Raw genomic sequence first — 22,855 nt, forward strand, 5'->3', positions numbered from 1 at the left:
CCCTAAGCTCTCCTTATTCTGCTGCTTATTTTTTCCATTTTATGCTGCATTGCCCCATTGCACAGATATTCATATTTGTTGCTTTTGGAGCACGGTTAGTGAAATGTCTGCTTGTAGTTCAAGTGGGTGTTTCTTCAGAGTCTTCTCTAGGGTGTGCGCTTCATTCATCCCGGCCACATACTGCCAATCACAGATAGATGAATCACCAAGGCGTCCCACAATGTACAAATATTGGTACTTCTATAGACATATGCAACAAAAGAAACTACTGTTCAGTAGCCAACTCAATGAAGCTCACCAATCGCAGATTAAATTAAAATTTAACATTTATTCAATACCATATAAAAAATCCAAGTAACCACTCAAATATTAGAACACGAACAGTAACCCCAAGTCAGAGGGGAACATCCACCTACAATATGGCACATACACAGAGATCAATAGATATAAATAATATCAATATCAACGGGCAAGGTAAAATAATCCCTTATAGCAAAGACCCCCTCTTTTATCATATAATATAATTATATAAGTATGCATGACCTGAAGCCCTTAATCAGAACCGTATGGTACCCATCATAAAAAGGTGTAACAAGCATCAAACAGCATCTCAAACCCATGAACTGATGAGACCCAGTGTAAAAGCCCAGGTAATAGTCTGGAAAAGGTCTGTCCTGCAAAGTACTGTACCCAGCACCTTACCCAGTCAGTGCCCGTCTAGTGGATGTCCTCCTCCGGCGCCCCGACGTGCGTTTCACCCACTGCTTCTTCCGGGGGCGCCAGGGTTGTGATTAAGGGCTTCAGGTCATGCATACTTATATAATTATATTATGATTAAAGAGGGGGTCTTTGTCTGCTATAAGGGATTATTTTACCTTGCCCGTTGATGTTGATATTGATATTATTTATATCTATTGATCTCTTTGTATGTGCCATACTGTGGGTGGATGTTACCCTCTGACTTGGGGTTACTGTTCGTGTTCTAATATTTGAGTGGTTACTTGGATTTTTTATATGGTATTGAATAAATGTTAAATTTTAATTTAATCTGCGATGGGTGAGCTTCATTGAGTTGGCTACTGAACAGTAGCTTCTTTTATTGCAATCACAGATAGGAAGCTGGACTGGGCAGCGTCTGATTGGTAGGGGTGAAAGCGCACCCCCCCAGAGAAGACTCTGGAGAAGCACACAGTTGAAACACAAACAGAGATTTCACATACTGCACTCCACAAGAAAAAAGTGTGAATATCTCTGCAATGGAGTGACGCAGCGCAAAATGGAAAAGAGGAGCAGAATCGGGTGAGCTCATGTACTTTTACAAAGCATTTAACTCAGTTTTGTGTAGCAAGTCACAGGTCCTCTTTTAGGTTGAAAAACACCATATTATTTTCTGTTTTTGAGCCTTGGTGTTTTCTCTTGATCTCATGTGACATATTGTTTCACTGATGTCATATGAGTCATAGGCCATCAAAACACAAGAAGAAGCGAGTGCTCTTCAAGGCTGTGACTGCTGTCTATTAATAATATTCAATTGGACATTGATGTAAGCAGAGAAAAACAGTAAAAACAAGGACAAAGTTTTGCAATTTTTTCCATTCAGGAGGGAGGACGGGGAGACACTACCCGGGATGCTTTGCATTGTCTATTTTAGTTCCCCTTGCTGTGAAAGCTGAGGCTATCATGAACCGTCAGATCTAATCATGCCTAATCCCATTGTATGTTCTCATCTTTAGTTGTGCTCTGTCACTTTGGATAATAGCGAGAAAAAATAATAAGGAACCAGCATTTAGGGCGACATTATTTACTGATTTATCATTGCAAGGAGCTGAATAAATGATTTGTATTGCTAAGAGGAAGCTTTGGGCAACAGCTTTCTTCAAATGCAGTAGGTAAGAAAAATGAAAAAAAAGGAGAAGTTAAATAATATTCATGAACAAGAAGCATCAACGATTCAAAGACTTTATTAGATAAGGGTTATGCCCATCCTCATGTGTGGCATAGCCTGGCGCTGCTACTAGGGACGTGAGCACAACAAAGGGGTTGACTGATAGTTTGTGATATCTGCGCTTCATGTTTTATTAATCCTAACCAACCCACAGTAAAAGATCTATATCTAATGATTCTTTTTATTTCACGTCACCTCTTGATCACCCAGGCAATGCTGAAGATTCCTGTCTCTCACTTTGTTAATGGAGAAACACTACTGGGACCCTGTGGTGCGATTTCAAAGGCAGAACATGGTCACTTTCTCCAGACTCAGCACAATGATGTTGTGCCGGAGGAATGCTCTCAGAGCCCATGGCGCAGAGCTGACACTACGCACTTTCCAAATGTAGGAGATTTTATAATGTTCAGCAACGCCTATCATCACATTGCCGCCAGTGCAGGCATCTTAGGATTAAAAGGGAAATGCAACCTCAAAATATAATGTATGGGACAGCTAAAAATCTACACAGAGGCTCATGTAGGTACTATTGTTTCATGCAAGATTTTATATATATATATATATATATATATATATATATATATATATATTGAACTAGCTTGTTTTATTTTTATTTTTTATACTTTTATCCTATTTCCCCTTGCAAAAATAAAAAAATAGGGGGGAGCAACATTTCAGCGCATAAAAATGGAATTTTTAATTTTTACATGCCATTGATATAAACTTTGGTACAGCACATGTGGGTCCAAGATGGTCACTACGTCCCTAGATGAATTACTTGATGGGAGTAGTTTCCAAAATGGATCCTCAAGGCTCTGCAAATGTAACACGGCATTCGCAATCCATTTCAGTGCAATTTGTGTTCCAAAAGTCAAATAACGCGTCTTCCATTCTGTGCCCCGCCATGTGCCCAAAACAATAGATTCCGACCACATGTGAGGTATCCCTTTTTTCACTAGAAATTGTGTACCGTAACTAATTTTGGGGTGAATTTGCTCTCATTACAAATTGTTAACATGAAAAAAGTGAGGCTAAAGCAACATTTTAGTTGAAGGAATATAATTTTTCATTTTTTTTTATTCCACTTTCCATCAAATTTCCTTTATACTTCGGTGCAGGTTTAAAATATCACTTTTGGGAGTTTTCAGACATGTAGGTCCCTCAAAGTGACTTCAAAATTGGATAGGTCTGCAAAAAAAATGACCTAAATTTACCACTGTAATGAAATACAAAGTGTAATGAAAGAAAAAACAGTATCAGCATCACTGGGATTTGAAGAAGCATTCCAATGTTATCACATAAAGTGAGACATCAGATTTAAAAAATGGGGCTCTGTCGGGAAGATCAACACTGATTTCCAAGGAAAGGGGTTAAGTTTAGTATTTCAAGGGTCCTAACAAAATATAAGTTGTAGCATCTAAATGTGTGCTTACTACTAAATGATAAGATTGCAGCAAACCAGGCACACCACGTGTTACAGTCATTCCAAACAAATGTTGAGCAATATTTTTCTTATTGGTAACATGTGCATCCTGGAACAAACAATAACCGTAATAATTAGTCTTTATTTATGCAAATGAACATTAATTTAAGAATATATAGAGGAATATAACATGACAATAAAATACCCACTTACCTTTGTGTGTCCCGGTTGCTTAATATTTGCCAGCCTCAGAATTTGCAATGCAACCATTACAAGTTATGTGAGTTTGTCTTGGAAACTATGAAAGGCCTTACCCCCATGATACTTTTCAATTTTACTGTATGCAGGAAGGTGGTATTCATATGCCCCTCACATTTTCTGCAAGTTGTCCAAAGGCTTCCAGGCATTCACAGAGAAGTAATGTCATTTGGTTAATATAACTGAGGTGTGTGATAAACCTTCCAAATCTGTATTCAGCATATTGACCAAAGGCACGGATTAAGATTTACGTTGTAATGACGCCTTAAATCCTTTAAACTGATCTACTCCCATCAGTGTTACCTAAGGACCTATATATGACCTGCAATGGAAAAAGCTGTGCACTTGTGAATATGGCTTTCTTACAATGGACCATTTGTGGAAACTGTTGATTTTATACTACACACAGGACAGGCAGAGTGACAGACCCCACATTACACGTGGAGGACAGGTAGAGAGTGACAGACCCCACACTACACATGGGGGACAGGTAGAGAGTGACAGACCCCACACTACACATGGGGGACAGGTAGGGAGTGACAGACCCCACACTACACATGGAGGACAGGTAGAGTGACAGACCCCACACTACACATGGAGGACAGGTAGAGTGACAGACCCCACACTACACACGGAGGACAGGTAGAGAGTGACAGATCCCCGCACTACACATGGAGGGCAGGGAGAGAGTGACAGACCCCGCACTACACATGGAAGGGAGGTAGAGAGTGACAGACCCCACACTACACATGGAAGGAAGGTAGAGAGTGACAGACCCCACACTACACATGGAGGACAGGTAGAGAGCGACAGACCCCACACTACACATGGAGGACAGGTAGAGAGCGACAGACCCCACACTACACACGAAGGACAGGTAGAGAGTGACAGACCCCACACTACACATGGAGGACAGGTAGAGAGCGACAGACCCCACACTACACATGGAGGACAGGTAGAGAGCGACAGACCCCACACTACACATGGAGGGCAGGTAGAGAGTGACAGACCCCACACTACACATGGAAGGAAGGTAGAGAGTGACAGACCCCACACTACACACGGAGGACAGGTAGAGAGTGACAGATCCCCGCACTACACATGGAGGACAGGTAGAGTGACAGACCCCACACTACACACGGAGGACAGGTAGAGAGTGACAGATCCCCACACTACACATGGAGGACAGGTAGAGAGTGACAGACCCCACACTACACATGGAGGACAGGTAGAGAGTGACAGACCCCACACTACACACGGAGGACAGGTAGAGAGTGACAGACCCCACACTACACATGGAGGGCAGGTGGAGAGTGACAGACCCCACACTACACATGGAGGACAGGGAGAGTGACAGACCCCACACTACACATGGAGGACAGGGAGCGAGTGACAGACCCCCACACTACACATGGAGGACAGGTAGAGAGTGACAGACCTCACACTACACATGGAGGAAAGGTAGTGACAGACCCCACACTACACATGGAGGACAGGTAGAGAGTGACAGACCCCACACTACACGTGGAGGACAGGTAGAGAGTGACAGACCCCACACTACACATGGAGGACAGGTAGAGAGTGACAGACCCCACACTACACAGGGAGGACAGGTAGAGAGTGACAGACACCACACTACATGAGTGCCAGACCCCACACTACACAGGGAGGACAGGTAGAGAGTGACAGACCCCACACTACACATGGAGGACAGGTAGAGAGTGACAGACACCACACTACATGAGTGCCAGACCCCACACTACACAGGGAGGACAGGTAGAGAGTGACAGACCCCACACTACACATGGAGGACAGGTAGAGAGTGACAGATCCCCGCACTACACATGGAGGACAGGTAGAGAGTGACAGACCCCACACTACACATGGAGGAAAGGTAGTGACAGACCCCACACTACACATGGAGGACAGGTAGAGAGTGACAGACCTCACACTACACATGGAGGAAAGGTAGTGACAGACCCCACACTACACATGGAGGACAGGTAGAGAGTGACAGACCCCACACTACACGTGGAGGACAGGTAGAGAGTGACAGACCCCACACTACACATGGAGGACAGGTAGAGAGTGACAGACCCCACACTACACAGGGAGGACAGGTAGAGAGTGACAGACACCACACTACATGAGTGCCAGACCCCACACTACACAGGGAGGACAGGTAGAGAGTGACAGACCCCACACTACACATGGAGGACAGGTAGAGAGTGACAGACACCACACTACATGAGTGCCAGACCCCACACTACACAGGGAGGACAGGTAGAGAGTGACAGACCCCACACTACACATGGAGGACAGGTAGAGAGTGACAGATCCCCGCACTACACATGGAGGACAGGTAGAGAGTGACAGACCCCACACTACACATGGAGGACAGGTAGAGAGTGACAGACCCCACACTACACATGGAAGGAAGGTAGAGAGTGACAGACCCCACACTACACATGGAGGACAGGTAGAGAGTGACAGATCCCACACTACACATGGAGGACAGGTAGAGAGTGACAGACCCCACACTACACAGGGAGGACAGGTAGAGAGTGACAGACACCACACTACATGAGTGCCAGACCCCACACTACACAGGGAGGACAGGTAGAGAGTGACAGACCCCACACTACACATGGAGGACAGGTAGAGAGTGACAGACACCACACTACATGAGTGCCAGACCCCACACTACACAGGGAGGACAGGTAGAGAGTGACAGACCCCACACTACACATGGAGGACAGGTAGAGAGTGACAGATCCCCGCACTACACATGGAGGACAGGTAGAGAGTGACAGACCCCACACTACACATGGAGGACAGGTAGAGAGTGACAGACCCCACACCACACATGGAAGGAAGGTAGAGAGTGACAGACCCCACACTACACATGGAGGACAGGTAGAGAGTGACAGATCCCCGCACTACACATGGAGGACAGGTAGAGAGTGACAGACCCCACACTACACATGGAAGGAAGGTAGAGAGTGACAGACCCCACACTACACGTGGAGGACAGGTAGAGAGTGACAGACACCACACTACACATGGAGGACAGGTAGAGAGTGACAGATCCCCGCACTACACATGGAGGACAGGTAGAGAGTGACAGATCCCCGCACTACACATGGAGGACAGGTAGAGAGTGACAGACCCAACACTACATGTGGAGGACAGGTAGAGAGTGACAGACCCCACACTACACATGGAGGACAGGTAGAGAGCGACAGACCCCACACTACACGTGGAGGACAGGTAGAGAGCGACAGACCCCACACTACACATGGAGGACAGGTAGAGAACGACAGACCCCACACTACACGTGGAGGACAGGTAGAGAGTGACAGACCCCGCACTACACATGGAAGGGAGGTAGAGAGTGACAGACCCCACACTACACATGGAAGGAAGGTAGAGAGTGACAGACCCCACACTACACATGGAGGACAGGTAGAGAGCGACAGACCCCACACTACACATGGAGGACAGGTAGAGAGCGACAGACCCCACACTACACATGGAGGACAGGTAGAGAGCGACAGACCCCACACTACACATGGAGGGCAGGTAGAGAGTGACAGACCCCACACTACACATGGAAGGAAGGTAGAGAGTGACAGGCCCAACACTACATGTGGAGGACAGGTAGAGAGTGACAGACCCCACACTACACATGGAGGACAGGTAGAGAGCGACAGACCCCACACTACACGTGGAGGACAGGTAGAGAGCGACAGACCCCACACTACACATGGAGGACAGGTAGAGAGCGACAGACCCCACACTACACGTGGAGGACAGGTAGAGAGTGACAGACCCCGCACTACACATGGAAGGGAGGTAGAGAGTGACAGACCCCACACTACACATGGAAGGAAGGTAGAGAGTGACAGACCCCACACTACACATGGGGGACAGGTAGAGAGCGACAGACCCCACACTACACATGGAGGACAGGTAGAGAGCGACAGACCCCACACTACACATGGAGGACAGGTAGAGAGCGACAGATCCCGCACTACACATGGAGGACAGGTAGAGAGCGACAGACCCCACACTACACGTGGAGGGATCGGATGATGATCCAGTGTCGGGGAATTTTCTACCATTTTACATTATATTGTAAGATAAATACTCTAAGAACTTTGATAATGTAAAAAACAACTTGATTGCTCTTGCAACTCAGTGAGGAAAAATGCTACCTGCCTGGTCATGAAGGGGCTAATGGTGGAAGTGACAATATTTGGCAGCACGTTGTCACTATTCTTGAAGGCAGAGTCGCATTATTAGTGGAGTATATCTAACACTACTCATGCGAGCCCTGATATGGGCAGAAGAGCGCCTCTGTCAGGCTGTGCAGTAATACTACATCCTGCCAGTAACGACTCAATTCCCTACTAGAAAAACAAAAACAAATAAAGATTAAGTAAAAAAAAATAAGACCAAAACAACAAACATAGGAGCATACAAGTATTCCCGAAGAGCCCCTCACAGACGCTACCGCGCAGGTGCAGGGCCCAATGTGCCGACTCCGACTGTTACTGATAGACAATCACTGTGCATTCATAGCTCGTGAGCGCCTCCTAGAGGACACTGTGAGATTCTCACGTCAGCGGAAGCACAGTGGCTCAGTAGTCTCCGCTTCCGGGGGACTGAGTATCCCGTGTAGTGTACCGGAACCAGTGTGGTCGGAGGTTGTAGCGGCAGAGATCTGCTCTGTACCGGCAGTGCGCGGGGACTGCGGCCATGGCCTCTAACGTGAGTACAGCTGTGCCCGCGCCGTGTGTATGGCGGGCGCACAGCCCAGCTTCTGCCCGTTGCACCGCAGAAGGTGGTGTACTAGCCAGATAAATGCCGTCTGTTCCATTGTTTTCTGATATCAGCCAGCTCGTGCTAGTTCCCTTGTGCGTCCCCTCCCCCCACAGCACAGCAGTGTGATCTCTACCGTGGATTCCAGTGAATGGCTACAAATAGGGAGCATGTAGGAGACCCCAGGAGTGCCTGTAACCATGGAAACACATAGGCCTGCATAGGTGCTGTATGCACAGGAGTTGTGTGACGGGGATGGCAGCATGTCTTCCAAGCCTGGACCTCGGTGCCACAGGCTCATTATCCTGCTGATCAGCGGGGTCTCCTGTGTCAGACCCCCACGTGTGTGGATGATATCACAATGTCCAATTACATGGCCGGTCTTAGTGTAAATCTGTCACATAGAGAATCAAGACTCCGGGCAGTGATACCTGGCCGCCAGGCCTGCCAATCTCTTACCTTGTGGCGTCCCCTCTGGGACTCTGATTACCGGGGCTGGCGCAGCATCATCTGTGTCACGTTGCTCCAGAAGTCACATGCCACGCTGGGGACGCCGGAAGGTAAGAGATTCGTGGCCAGGATTCGCTGCCCCAGATGTGGACCTGAGTCCTGCAAATCTGTCTGCTGTCATCAGGTATTTGCTATGTAATCTGATGTGCAGACAGAGACCCTGATTCCTGCCAGGTGTCACTTACGGAGCTGATAGCTGCAGTTTTGCTAAAATCCCTGTTTTCTCTGCTGCAGACCTAGCAGTGCTCTGAATGCTGAGCCCCGTGTAACCCGCACACATCACTGATCAGACAAAGCTGCGCTGACAGTTTCCATTCACGGCATATACAATCTAAACAAAAGGCCGTCCAGTACTTTTCTACTGATGACCATGAATATAAGATCGGTGGAGATTCCACACCTCGCGCCCCCACCGATCAGCTAATATCTGATTATTTTCTATCATAGCATACCAATGTAGCCAATATGAAGGGTTTTTTATTTAATATTTGGGTTTGTTTCACTTTTAGTTTTACAACCTTCACTGCGCGGTGTAAACGATGTGTTTGTGGAGTTAGGGTTTTTTTTGTATGAAAACGAGATCATCACAAATACAGAAGCTGCAGGTTCTTCGTAGCATAGTGTCGGAGCTCAGGTGGGGTGCAGCAGAGGTCATGTTGGTTTTAGCCACGTTGTATACTGATCCAGTTTAATTTTTGACTTTTTTTTTTTTTTTTGTGACACATGGGGCCTAATTTTCATCTTGTTTTTATATCCTTTTTTTTTCCTTCTCGTCTTGGAGGGGGGATATAAAGAAATACACATTTATAGGAAACACATGTCTACGTGTCACCTTTTGTTTAGATTTTTGTATTACTTCTAAGGACCACTATAAAATATTTTAGATTGTATAATATTTTTATATACTGAACGGTGGTTCAGACGGGCAGTGGCTCTTATTTGTTTATTTTAAGTTATGTTTTAATTTTATTTTCTTGAATTTTTTTTATTTAATTTTTTTCATTTACTTCACACACTGCCCTCCCACCATACTCCGTAAGGTCTTCAAAAAAGACCTTTGTGGGGAATTTTAGGGTAATACAGCCTTTTTATTTCTGATTTTTCCTGTAACTGGGGCTGGTATGTTAGCCCAAGTCACAGGGAGAATTCAGCGTCCTGGCTGCAAAGCTCACTGGGCTTCCTACGACGCACCAACTCCTCCATACACATAGGGGATCACTTAGTGAGTGGAGCACTGATGGTGCTTAATAATTTGTATAGATGAACTCTGGCTCAGCTTCAGAAGGCAAAAAAAGGTAATAAGCTCTGTTTGCCCTTCTATGGGGAGTCCACCAATGTTATCTGATCTGTTAGTCTGCTGGATGTGACAGTTATGTTGTGTGCACCCGTGTCCAAGCTTTCAGCTTTTGTGGATTTGGTATGATCCTCAATATGGAATGAACTATCATATAGGTGAATATTAAACTGCTTTGCTTTTAACATTTGCAGATATTTCTATGACTGGTTACTGCACAGATTGAGGAGTCTGGGACATACGATCTGACAGCTGCTTGCGCGGCCCTGTTGGATTGCATTGCACGTCTGTCTAGTACTTCGTCCTAGCTGTACATGGCATAATAATATATATTTCTACCATTGTTCTTCAGGACTTCCGGACTGATGTGGACCTTGCATGTAGGGCTGCGGAGGAGTTTGTAAGTCTGTATTATGAAACCATTGACAAGAGGAGAAGGGTAAGCTGGATGTTTATCTTCTGCTTTTCTAGTGAAACAGAACTGATCGTGGCAGATGGCAGCAAATTAGAGCTGTCAGATTCTGTAAAGAGACGGAATTAGTCACAGATTGTGTACAGGACCTCAAAACTAGTTCCAAAATGGTGCTCGATACTTTAACTTCGGACACATCCAGTATTTTCCATCAGTATTTGTAAGCCAAAACCAGGAGGGGACAATCCCAGGAAAAGTATCATAGAAACACGTCACCACTTCTGTATTTATCCCCCACTCCTGGTTTTGGCTTATAAATACTGATGTGAAATCCTGACCAAAGACTGATAGTGTGACCATGGCCTTAAGGCGGTCATGCACATTATAATAAGGACTGCTGAGCACCGCCATACACATACGGACGGACCAGTCATCCGATATGGATTAGGGGCTCCTTCTGCCCATATCGAGGATATAAAAAGGATCCCTCTGTTCTTCCTGGAGATAAGTCGTCTCCAGAGATGTCTGACAGTTGCTTACTGTCGGCCCACGTGACAGCTGCAGTCAATCACTGACCTCAGTGGTCTTGTACAGTGTTGAGGCCAGAGATCGACTACGTCAGTCACATGGGTAGATCGGACTTCATTGTTGCAAACGAGTAACTGCACTGGATCGACTATCAATGTAATCATTGAATAACTAAAACACCAAATAATATCCCTTACGGGGTCATGAAGGATGTACTATAACAAAACCAAAAGAGAAAAACCTTCACTCGGAGACCAAAAAATTATAGAAAAGTATACAAATGTTTATTGAAGACAAACATACACAGACATAAAATCATGATAAGGGCCACCAGTGCAGAAACAATGGTGGGACACACACGGGCATAGCCTCAGTACACGTATATACCCAAGGATTCAAAAGTAATATACAGCCTAGAATTATTTATATATATATATATATATATATATATATATATATATATATATATATATATATATATATATATATATATATATATATATCAATCATATAATGGAGCTACGTATGGAGCATGTAATCAAATGTAATAAAGTGCTAATGTGCAAATAGTGCAATAAATGCTACTGAATAATGTTTAATGTGCATTAGTACATTGAATATTGCTGCACATATTGGGCTCAAAAAGCTACGTATGAAACATGTAATCAAATGCAATGAAAGTGCTAATGTGCAAATGATGCAATAAATGCTACTGTGCATTAAATACATTAGATATTGCTGCACATATTAGGCTCAAAAAAACATACAAAATGGGCTGCTATGAATAACAAAAGAACATATTTAGAAGTATATACTTAAGCACAAGTGTGAACAACAGTATATAGGCATAGTTACCACGAGGATAGACCCGGGAGACCCACCAGTGGGTATTTAAATAGTTTTTGTCTTTTTTTTTTGTGATACATAGGGCTTCATCTGCATGTCATTTTCTCTTATTTTTATAGATATTGGTGGAAAAATAAGGGTCAGTTTTTCCCGTTAAAAAAGTTATGATCACAAAGAATTCCTAAAATACATTAAAAATTCCCCATTTTGTAACAAATATTTTTATATAGTGGACACATGGATTTGGATTGATAGTGGCCTTTTTTTTACCTGTTAAATGTAATATAAATATATAAATTACTAGATGGTGGCCCGATTCTAACGCATCGGGTATTCTAGAATATGTATAGTAGTGTATAGCACAGCCCACGTAGCATATTGCGCTGCCCACGCAGTACATTGCGCTGCCCACGCAGTACATTGCGCTGCCCACGCAGTACATTGCGCAGCCCACGTTGTATAGTCACGTAGTATATTGCCCAGCCACGTAGTATATTGCACAGCCCACGTAGTATATTGCACAGCCCACGTAGTATATAGCAATGTGGGCATCATATCCCTGTTAAAAAAAAAGAAAGAAATAAAATAAAAAATTGTTATATACTCGCCTTCCGAGCCCCCGGATCCAAGCGAAGCGGTTACCGACGCTGCTTGTGCGCTCCGGTCTCAAAGAGTGCATTGCGGTGTCGCGAGATGATGACGTAGCGGTCTCGCGAGACCGCTATGTCATCATCTCGCGAGATCGCAGCATGGACCGGTTACCGGAGCGTCGCGAGCAGGAAAGGCCTGTTGTCGATCTGGGGGCCGACGGACGGTGAGTATATAACGATTTTTTATTATTTTTAACATTAGATCATTTTACTATTCATGCTGCATAGGCAGCATCAATAGTAAAAAGTTGGTCACACAAGGTTAATAGCAGCGGTAATGGAGTGCATTACACCGCGGCATAACACGGTCCGTTACCGCTGCCATTAACCCTGTGTGAGGGCAGACTGGAGGGGAGTACGGAGGGGGCACTGACTGCGGGGAGGAAGGAGCGGCCATTTTTCCGCCGGACTGTGCCCGTCACTGATTGGTCGTGGCTGTTTTGCCACGACCAATCAGCGACTTGGATTCCATGACAGACAGAGGCCGCGACCAATGAATATCCGTGACAGACAGAAGGACAGACAGACAGAAAGACGGAAGTGACCCTTAGACAATTATATAGTAGATATTTTACTCATTGTTCCCACACGAAGTTATAAAAGATCTGTGGGGGCATTTAAATATTGAAATATTTTTATTTTCCTCGTTCCCTTATAACTGGGGCAGGTAAATTAGCCCAAGTTCCGGTGAACTGCAGCTTCCTGGCTGCACAGCTCTTCCTAATACTGTGTGCACAGCACTTGCTATGGAGAAGGCACAGACGGTGATAAACCATCTCTGCCTGTAGGTTACAGTTCCATAGCCGCATTAGTCTAGTACTGTTGCGACTGCGTCTTTCTGCCCACTGCATTGTGGACATGTAGGTGAGTGAGCCACATGCCGTAAGTTTGGAGCTAACCCTGTCCCTGACGCCTCCCACCCAACAACTCTGCAACATCAGTGTTCTGTGCGAACAGACAGCACATGAGCCAAAATTATATCACGTAACTTTTGGTTTGGGGCCAGAAAAATCCAACAGGGCAATCTTAATAAAACCAGAACTTTATTGTATCCACATGCAAATGCCAAAGTGTTTCCAACCAAATTAAGGGTTTTGGTCATAGTTGTGACTAATGACCCAAGATGAGGTCTGAAATGCTTGAGTGGCTTTTCCATGTGTCTTTGTGGCTGTCCTGTTATTAATGCATCGGTGTTGTTGGTTGCACTGTACTTAGCAGACTGCAGAATGAGTCAACAGTGAGTCATTTAGTGAGCTGTCTTCTGATGGCAGACTTTGTCATTGTTATCTACCTTCTGATTTCCTGTAACTTTATTTATGACCACATGAAAGTTTAGCTAAGCTTATTATGGTCATAATTTAAATCAGAATAGAAAAAGTAGAAAGATAAAGCTCTATTAAACCTCTTATACCCTCTGCAGTCAGAACGATCTCAGTGATGGACTCTCTGGTAACTTATTGTGCAGCCAGCTATGTACAGTGACGCATAGAAGCTGCAGAAGCAAATCGTGTAGTATTTGAATGAATCCCATTTGCATGATATTTAGCCAAATACTGTATTTTTCGGATTATAAGACGCCCCCTCAAATTTTGAGGAGAAAAATAGGAAAAACTTTTTTCTTTTTTCTTTTATAAAATAGTGGTGCTTCTTATAATCCATGCATCTTATTGCTTACCGGGGGAGATGGCTGCGGTGAAGCGGGGTCTCTGCTGGAGGAGGCAGGAGTGGGGTGATGCTGCAGGCCGCAGGTTGAGACGAGGGGGTGTTCCGATGTGCGTGGCGCCGCTTCGGGTGTCCGGCGGTCCACCGCACAGGAAACCATGGAACTGCGGGGGGCTCTGGCTTTTCACAAAATGTCGGCATAGCCCCCCGCAGCATCGGAGTCAGCTGCAGCAGCGCTGGAGACACCTACAGCACCGCCAGGCACCCCACAGCACCGCCGGACACCCCCTCATCCCAGCCTGCAGCAATGGTGTCGGAAAGGTATATCCGCATTATAAGACGCACCCCCATTTTCCCCAAAAATTTTGGGGAAAAAAAGAGCATCTTATAATCCGAAAAATATGGTATATGTATGTATATGTGTGCATGTATGTATATGTACGTATGTATATATCTGTATATATCTATATCTATCTATCTATCTATCTATCTATCTATCTATCTATATCTCTCTCTATATCTATCTATTCTCAAATTATTGAAAATAACTTGTGCAGAAGGTGTTTTTACATCTTTTCTATGTATATGTTCAGAAATTATATGGGATACATTGAATGAAGTTTTAATAATTTTTTTTTTTCTTGTAGCAACTTACAAAACTGTATATGGACACCGCAACTTTGGTTTGGAATGGCAATCCAATTTCTGGACAGAATGCCCTTATTGAGTTTTTCGATATGTTACCGTCGAGCGAATTTTCAGTGACTATGTTTGATTGTCAGCCAGTCCACGGTGAGAAGGCTTCAACTTTAATATAATTAGACTGCGCAATACTAGGACAGAATTCAAAGTGCCATTGTGCAGTGGAGTAGTTTGCCCACTAGAGGGCGCACACGATCTGTAACAGTTGATTCATGAAAATGAAGTGATGAAAGTGGTACAATAGTGATCGCCACAAGCCTGGAGTCAGGAATGGCGCAGTGACCGAATAGATTCCTAGTCTATTTACAAGTGGCAGGATTTTTGCAGCCCCTCAAATTAAAACCACATTCAATACAAACTTACCCCTACCCTACATGTAATCTAATTTTTTACAGAATTGCAAATTTGAGCCCATATTAACCCGTTTCCCAAGGTGCGGTGTACATGTAAGTGACACATTGGGTGAATGGAGCACGCTGAAGAGCTCAGCCTCCTGGAATAGCAGCGATCGGAGCAATGCCGCAATCAGTGTATTTTCTTTTCAGTCCCTGAAAGCAGGAATTTAAGATGTATGATATTGGGATTTGCTGCCTCATCCAACCCACCTGCGTAACAAAGATCGCAGCTTGTTAATGGGTTCTCATGGCAGCTAGGGACTTGCTGGAGGCCCCAGTTAATGCCATTTTGGTACTTCTGTGACATCTCATAGGAGATGGTGATTTATACTATATTTACTGCAATACTATGGTATATGCCATATACACGGTAGTTTAAATTATAAGACGATCGTAGGTTCATGTCTCTGAGAATTTAAAAAAAAAAAAGTTTTATAAAAATCTGAATCGCCCAGTTTAACATTTTTTTAAAAGTGAACATATTTGGTATTGCAGCATCAATAAATGTAAAATTAATGGTGATCATTAAAGTAGCTTGCACAAAGAATTGTTTAAAGGGCTTGTCTGTATCCAGTTAATAAGCTATACATTGAGTTAGGTTGGCACCCTCATCAATCAGTTATCTGTTCTAGCAATGACTTGCTGTAAGTAACATATGGAGCAGAACCCCACAGCCCATACAGTTAGTGGCTGATGCCCGGTCTGTATGTAGCATTTAGAAGGCAGGGAGAGGGAGGGAACTCCCTCTCCCTTCCGATCCGCGACATCATCGCGGAGGCCCGATCGTTCATATGTGACCTGAGGTCATCATGGCGACATCCGGGTCACCGGACTATGGCAAGCCTCTTGGACCATGTGCAGAGCAAGTTCTAAGATGCTTGTATCAGTGCAGAACTGAGTTACAAACCATGGTAATGCTTCTGCGTGGCAATGGTTTATAACAGCGATCAGGCACAAGATGGTGAAAAGGTTTAAAAAAAAAAAAAATTAACTTTTTTTTTTTTTTTTTAAATCACAAAATTTGTATTTCTATATAAAAATTAATTTTAAAAAAAGTACACGTTTGGTATCACCTCGTCCATAATGATCTGCCCCATAAAACTATCACACTAGTTAACCCCTTCAGTGAACACCGTGGAAAAAAAAAGGGGCAAAAAAAGATGCTTTTTCATCATACCATCGAACAAAAAGCGGAATAAAACGCTATAAAAAAGACTAATGTAAATAAAAATGATATAGCTGAAAATGTCACCTTGTCCCGCAAAAAAAAAAAACAAGCCATTATACAGCTCCATCAGTGGAAAAATCAAACGGCTATAGCTCTCAGGAAAAAGCAATGCAATAATAATTTTTTCTATAAAATAGTTTTTATTGTGTAAATGCGCCAAAACATTAAAAAAATATATGAATGTGGTGACGCTGTAATCCTACTGACTCGAAGAATAAAGCTGCTTTACCAATTTTACCACATTCGGAATTGCATAAGAAAACCCCAAAAAAACACAATTTCGGAATTGCTGACTTTTGATCATTATGCCTAACAAAAATCGGAATACAAAGCGATTAAAAATGTAATTTGCCTGAAAAGGGTACCAATAAAAACGTCAACTCGTCCCGAAAAAAAAGCCCTCACATGACTCTGTTGGCAGAAATATGGAAAAATTATAGCTCTCAAAATATGATGCAAAAACTTTTTGCACTAAAAAGCATCTTTTAGTGTGTGACAGCATCCAAACATAAAAACCTATATAAATCTGAAATCGCACTGACCCGAAGAATAAAGTCGTCTAATCACTTATACCGCACGAGAAACGGCGTAGCAAATAATTAAATAGATTCAGTTCTTCACATGCTGTTGATTTGTTCATTCTGCCTCCCATAGATCGCAGTAAGGCTCAGGTCACATTTATCCTGCGCTCTACGCTGAGCGCTTACATCGGGGTTTCCATGTAGATCTCTGAAATATGTGATTCAATTGGAACCCTCAGTGGAAGATTCCCTATAATGAGGCAGATGGAGGCACTGTGGATGCCGTCTGGCCTATGATCCAGCAGTGGTGTCTGCCCTTTTAGATGTGCATAAAAGTCACATATGGCATATTCAGGAGAAATTGCACAATAAATGTTTTTTTTCCTGTTACCCTTGTCACCTAGCTTAAGTTCCTGTGAAGCACCTGAAGGGTTAATAAAGTCCTTGAATGTGGTTTTGAGCACCTTGAGGGGTGCAGTTTTTAGAATGGTGTCACTTTGGGGTATTTTCTGTTATATAGATGCCTGAGTCACCTCAAATGTGATGTGGTCCCTAAAAAAAAATATTTTGTTGGAAAAACGAGAACTGGCTGGTCAACTTTTTAACCATTATAACTTCCTAACAAAATTATGTTTCAAAAATTGTGCTGATGTAAAGTAGACAAATGGTATTTCTGAACAATTTTGTGTGACAACTCTGTTGTAAGGTCATAAAAACTAAGTTTGCAAATTGCAACATTTTCACCAAATTTCCAATTTATTCACAAATAGTCACATTGAACAAATTTTACCACTATCATGAAGTACAATATGCCATGAAAAAACAGTCTCCGAATCAGTGGATACGTTGAAGTGTTCCAGAGTTATTACCTCATGAAGTGACTCTGGTCAGAATTGTAGAATTTGGCCTAGTCATGAAGATGAAAACAAGCTTGGGGCAGTAAAGGGGTTAAAGTAAATACAGTAGATACCTCCTGCATCCAATGTTCCTAGTGATGGGACTTCTTGTGTCACGTACCAGCTGCAGCCAATGAGTTGCTGCTCGTCGGCTGCAGCCTTTACTAGTTCGTCAGAGCGGACGTCCGCATTGACAGGATATTGATGACCTGCAGCTGACACGTGACACAACACTCTTCGTAAACAGCGGCACCAACAATGCTGGAATGGCACTGCTGTGGGAGGCAAGTATCTACTGTTTTTATGTTGATTGGGATCTTGTATTGATTATGTAGGAGTTGTCCACTACTTGGCAACCCCTTTCATGCCTCTTACCTACTGGATAGTTACCAGCCATACCCCCTCTTTCAGTATCCGGTTACTTTGCTTAAGCGGTGTGCCAGCACAATACCACACAAATAGTTTGGGTTGTGTCCTCTGCTTGATCCACATCCTTTACAACCCTGTCTGTTTATGTAAAAAAAAAAAAAAAAAAGGTATAAAAATTCCTTAGTTCAGAAGCACATGGCCTACACGTTTTAAACCTTTACAAGGCTTATAACAACAGTGTAATTTTAAGAGCTTAAAGGAGTATTCTCAAGTTATTAAATTGTTTAATTAGACAGCATGAAAATAAGCAGGTTTGCAATTGAGTTCATTTTTTCTATCTGCTGTCATTCTCCTGCAATGAGAGCTTTTATCTTTCATAGTGCACAGCTGGTTCCATGGAACTCGGCCACTATCGACAGCTGAATGTGTTACAGTAAAACTTGTGCTGAGCTTTATAGTTCTATTAATACTACAACTCTGCTACTCACCAGAACGGTCACTCCAGGAGGAGAGCCCGCCCTCCCAGAAATTAAGGAGACTGTTCGAGACTCTCAATAGATAACTTCAGAATACCCTTTCAAATAGCTCATGCAGGAAGTGACAACCACTACGTTCATCACTAACACAACTTGTACAATAAAATGTACTGGCTGTAATACTACTCATGTTATGTATAAATGAATGCCACCTTTATCGGCTACAGAATATTAGCTACACTACCCATAAACTGAGCATTACAATCTCTCAGTACGGAAATGTGGCTCATCCCAATAAAATCCAGCTTTCCCTTTCTGAAATACGCAGCCATTTGTTAGAATGTTGTGCAGGAGACACATCACACTTAGCGGTTTAGAAAGAGGTAATCATTCACCAAGAGGAGGGGATTGGTTCAGGCTCCTATTAGCTGTGAAACGTATTTGATTTTACTCATGTAGATCGGGGCTGCTGTTCCATGTCCCCTCCTGTATTAGCTACCGTGTGTAAGCCCTTACATTACACTGTTCTAGTGCTATCACTAAGGACCAACAGGAGTTTGAAACGTGTAGGAAATTTATTTCTGAACTATGGAATTTCTCACATTTTTTTACTAAAGCACTTGGAATACATTTAAGTTTTACACATCCTTTTTTGTGGATGCTCGAATTTCCTGTTCTTCTATTACAACTGCGTGCATCAGAAAACTGGACGGGGAAATGTACAGCATTGGAAGGTTCCTAATAATCAGGCAGCAGAGCTTGCTGACAGCGGGAAGGACCGTGATATTATAGCCAGTTAAAAAGAAATAATTAGAATGTAGGTAGCACAGGTTATGTCTACATAAAAAAAGCCAGCTCATCATAAGTCTTTTTATTTTCAAAGCAGCATCACTGCCTGGGATGGCATTTTTAGAGTAAGATCCAACTTTAAAGTGAACCTGTCACGTGAAAAACCTGCAGATATGGGGTTAATCTACATGTTAATAAAAGTTTGATTCAGCTTAACCCCCTCTGCCAGGAGGAAATTAACTTTATCCATCCCTTTAGGATTCCAGACACGGGGTGGCGCTGGTGCAGCTTCATCAACTACTTTGTGTACAGTTGGCGACTGTAACACTGCCCCCCCACCTTGCAGTGTTTGACAGCCAGCCCTAATGCTGCTGTCAGTGCGGGGGGGGATGCTGTCAGCATTAGGGCTGGCTGTCAGTCAGTGCATTAGAGAGGGCACGGTTACAGCCGCCGCTCTCCATACAGAGAGTGGTGACTGAACCCATGCCGTATCTGAAACCGGAACACTACCTGGAGGAATAAAGTTAATTTTCTCCCAGCAAAGAGGCTTTAAGTGCAGGCGACATGCAGGTTCAAAACATTATTAACCTGCAGATTAACCCCATATCTGCAGCTTAATTTTTTTTATTTTTCTTCATGCGTTAGGTTCGCTTTAACTGATTTCTTTGGTAGGGTATAAAAACATTGATACATCCTTAAAAAAAAGTCCATCAGTGTGAACACCCAACGCCTTCCTGGTGCACACGGCGTCTTTACTGATAGTGTGTGAGTAAAAAAGTGCCGTGTGCATCAGAAACGTGTTGGTGTTTTCAGTGATGGACAGTTCTTGAGTGTAAAGATATTTGTATAATTTTCCAAATAAAGTTGAACATTTAATATTAGTTGAGCTGGATCCCTTCTCTGAAAAGTCCAGGTTATGGCCATAGAGGGACAGTAGTGGAACGATGAATAAGCTGTTAAATGAAAGGGAAATCCTCTTGCACAACATCCTGCCCTCACTTTGGGGCTGTGCAGTCTGTTTTTGGCATCTTTGTTCCTAGAGGCAGATTACACTTGAAAACAGGCACAAGCGAGGACAGAAGGGAAGCATCTTCACAGTCTAGGACTTTTTCTTAAGGCAGTGTTCCCCAACTTCGGTCCTCAAGAGGCACCAACAGGTCATGTTTTCAGGATTTTATTAGTATTGCACAGGTGATTGAATTGTTGCCTGTCCAGGTGATGCAATTATCACCTTTGTAATACTAAGGAAATCCTGAAAACCTGACCTTTTGGTGGCTCTTGAGGACCGGAGTTGGGGAACACCATACGGGGAGAACACCATTCCCTGTGAATCCGTTACTACAATTTTGATATTTAGTCCACTAATTGGCTGTGACCATTTAAGTCACAGCCAAGCAGATCCAGCCTGAGATAGTTGTTTTTTTTGTAAAAACTGTAGTAAATGTACATATTTCTTTTTTCTTTCTTTTAAAGACATGGCTACTCAAGGACAGAAGACGGTGCTGGTGGTTGCACATGGATCTGTCAAATTTGAAGGAAATAAACATCACTACTTTAACCAAATTTTCCTCTTGACGCTGCACACCACACCATCAAACAGCGTGTGGAAGATCGCAAGCGACTGCTTCCGTTTCCAGGATTGGGCGAACTCCTAGACTACCTGGCCTGGATACATGGTGAAAGAAGAGACTAATATGAGGGGGGATTTCTGAATTCGGTAGAGCTGACTTAAAAACTTGAAGACTGTAGCTTCTTTGCAATTTTTTTTATTTTTTTTTATACGACAACAATTTGACAATTGTCGTTTTTTTTCCTCATTGCTGTTTGTATATGGTGTGAATATTTCATGTTTCCCTTATCTATGACCGAAACATGACATTTTGTAACACAGCGTATATTTCTTACTGATGTAATGGTTACATGTTCAGAAACACAGCTATTAAGATACTAGACAAGACTTTTTTTGTAGAACTTTGGCTTTCTTGTCTTTATTAATATAGTTTATCAATTTGTTTCAAATTGTGTCCTATCCTACGAAAAACAGGAAAATCAAGTATATAGAAATCCATTCTTGGTAAAAGCACCTCATCCACTAGTTTGAGTGACCTGACACTTGGTCCCGGAGGTGTTAAGTGGCTAAAAACCACGCCAATATGCAAATTATTTCTCTTTTCTGGGGTAATCGCTGTATACCTGCAAACCAATCATTAACATTCAATTTACTAGCACATGATAATGCAGTTTTTAGATGCCTGCTACCAGGGCTGTGGAGTCCGTGTCCATTTTGGTGGAGTTGGAGTCAGTATAAAATGGACGGACTCCTAAAATATATAATAAATTGAGTTCAGTAGTACAATGCAGGATGTGCTTTAAATCATTCATAATAATTGGGAAAGTTATGAAATGTCCTCTAAATGTCTGTTCTGTTCCTGATCTGAGGATCTCTGCTTTTAGGTAAGATGAATCAGTGCTGCACTTTATGTACATGCTCAGTAGTGACCAGTGCTGTGGGGTCATAGGTGAGATGAATCTGTGCTGCACTATATGTACACGCTCAGTAGTGAGGCAGCGCTGTGGAGTCATAGGTGAGATGAATCTGTGCTGCACTTTATGTACATGCTCAGTAGTAACCAGTGCTGTGGAATCATAGGTGAGATGAATCTGTGCTGCACTTTATGTACATGCTCAGTAGTGACCAGTGCTGTGGAGTCAAAGGTGAGATTAATCTGTGCTGCACTTTATGTACATGCTCAGTAGTGATCAGTGCTGTGGAGTCAGTCGGGAGTCAGGGAAATTGAGGAGTCGGAGGTTTGGCTTACCAACTCCACAGCCCTGCCCGCTACATGTGATCTGGGCTTTCCAGTTACCCTTTCTTGTGATCGTGTAGGAAACTGCTTTCAAGCCCTGTCTCCGTTTTGGGACTCTTGACACAGGCTGACATTATCTACACTGATTAAAAAAAATTAAAAAAGTCAATTTCTGGCAGATGCTTTTTAGTTGGGCATTAGTATTTTTTTTCTGCATAGTTTAGCCCTATAAATTGACAGTAAAAATAAATGCCATGATTGATGTGAATGAAGAATTTACTTTTTGGTAATGTTTGGAGAGGTTAAGCAGGACTTTGGAC

At 43.2% G+C, this 22,855-nt stretch overlaps 2 protein-coding genes across 2 annotated transcripts in view; one reads left to right on the forward strand and one right to left on the reverse strand.

Moving 5' to 3' along the window:
* GUCY2F (guanylate cyclase 2F, retinal) overlaps positions 1-3,760 on the reverse strand; it is a 182,750-nt gene extending 178,990 nt beyond the window's left edge. The window contains exon 1 of the mRNA XM_077285143.1: positions 3,582-3,760. The gene's annotated coding sequence lies outside the window, so the exon portion shown is untranslated. The remainder of the gene's footprint in view (positions 1-3,581) is intronic.
* A 4,478-nt stretch (positions 3,761-8,238) lies between these two features.
* Positions 8,239-21,699, forward strand: NXT2 (nuclear transport factor 2 like export factor 2). The gene is made up of 4 exons (XM_077285144.1): positions 8,239-8,399; positions 10,607-10,693; positions 15,000-15,144; positions 21,202-21,699. The coding sequence occupies exons 1-4, from the start codon at positions 8,388-8,390 to the stop codon at positions 21,381-21,383; spliced, it is 426 nt and encodes a 141-aa protein (XP_077141259.1). The 5' UTR covers positions 8,239-8,387; the 3' UTR covers positions 21,384-21,699.
* The last annotated feature ends 1,156 nt before the right edge of the window (positions 21,700-22,855 follow it).

This window comes from Ranitomeya variabilis, chromosome 2, assembly GCF_051348905.1.
Source record: "Ranitomeya variabilis isolate aRanVar5 chromosome 2, aRanVar5.hap1, whole genome shotgun sequence".
NCBI lineage: Eukaryota > Metazoa > Chordata > Amphibia > Anura > Dendrobatidae > Ranitomeya > Ranitomeya variabilis.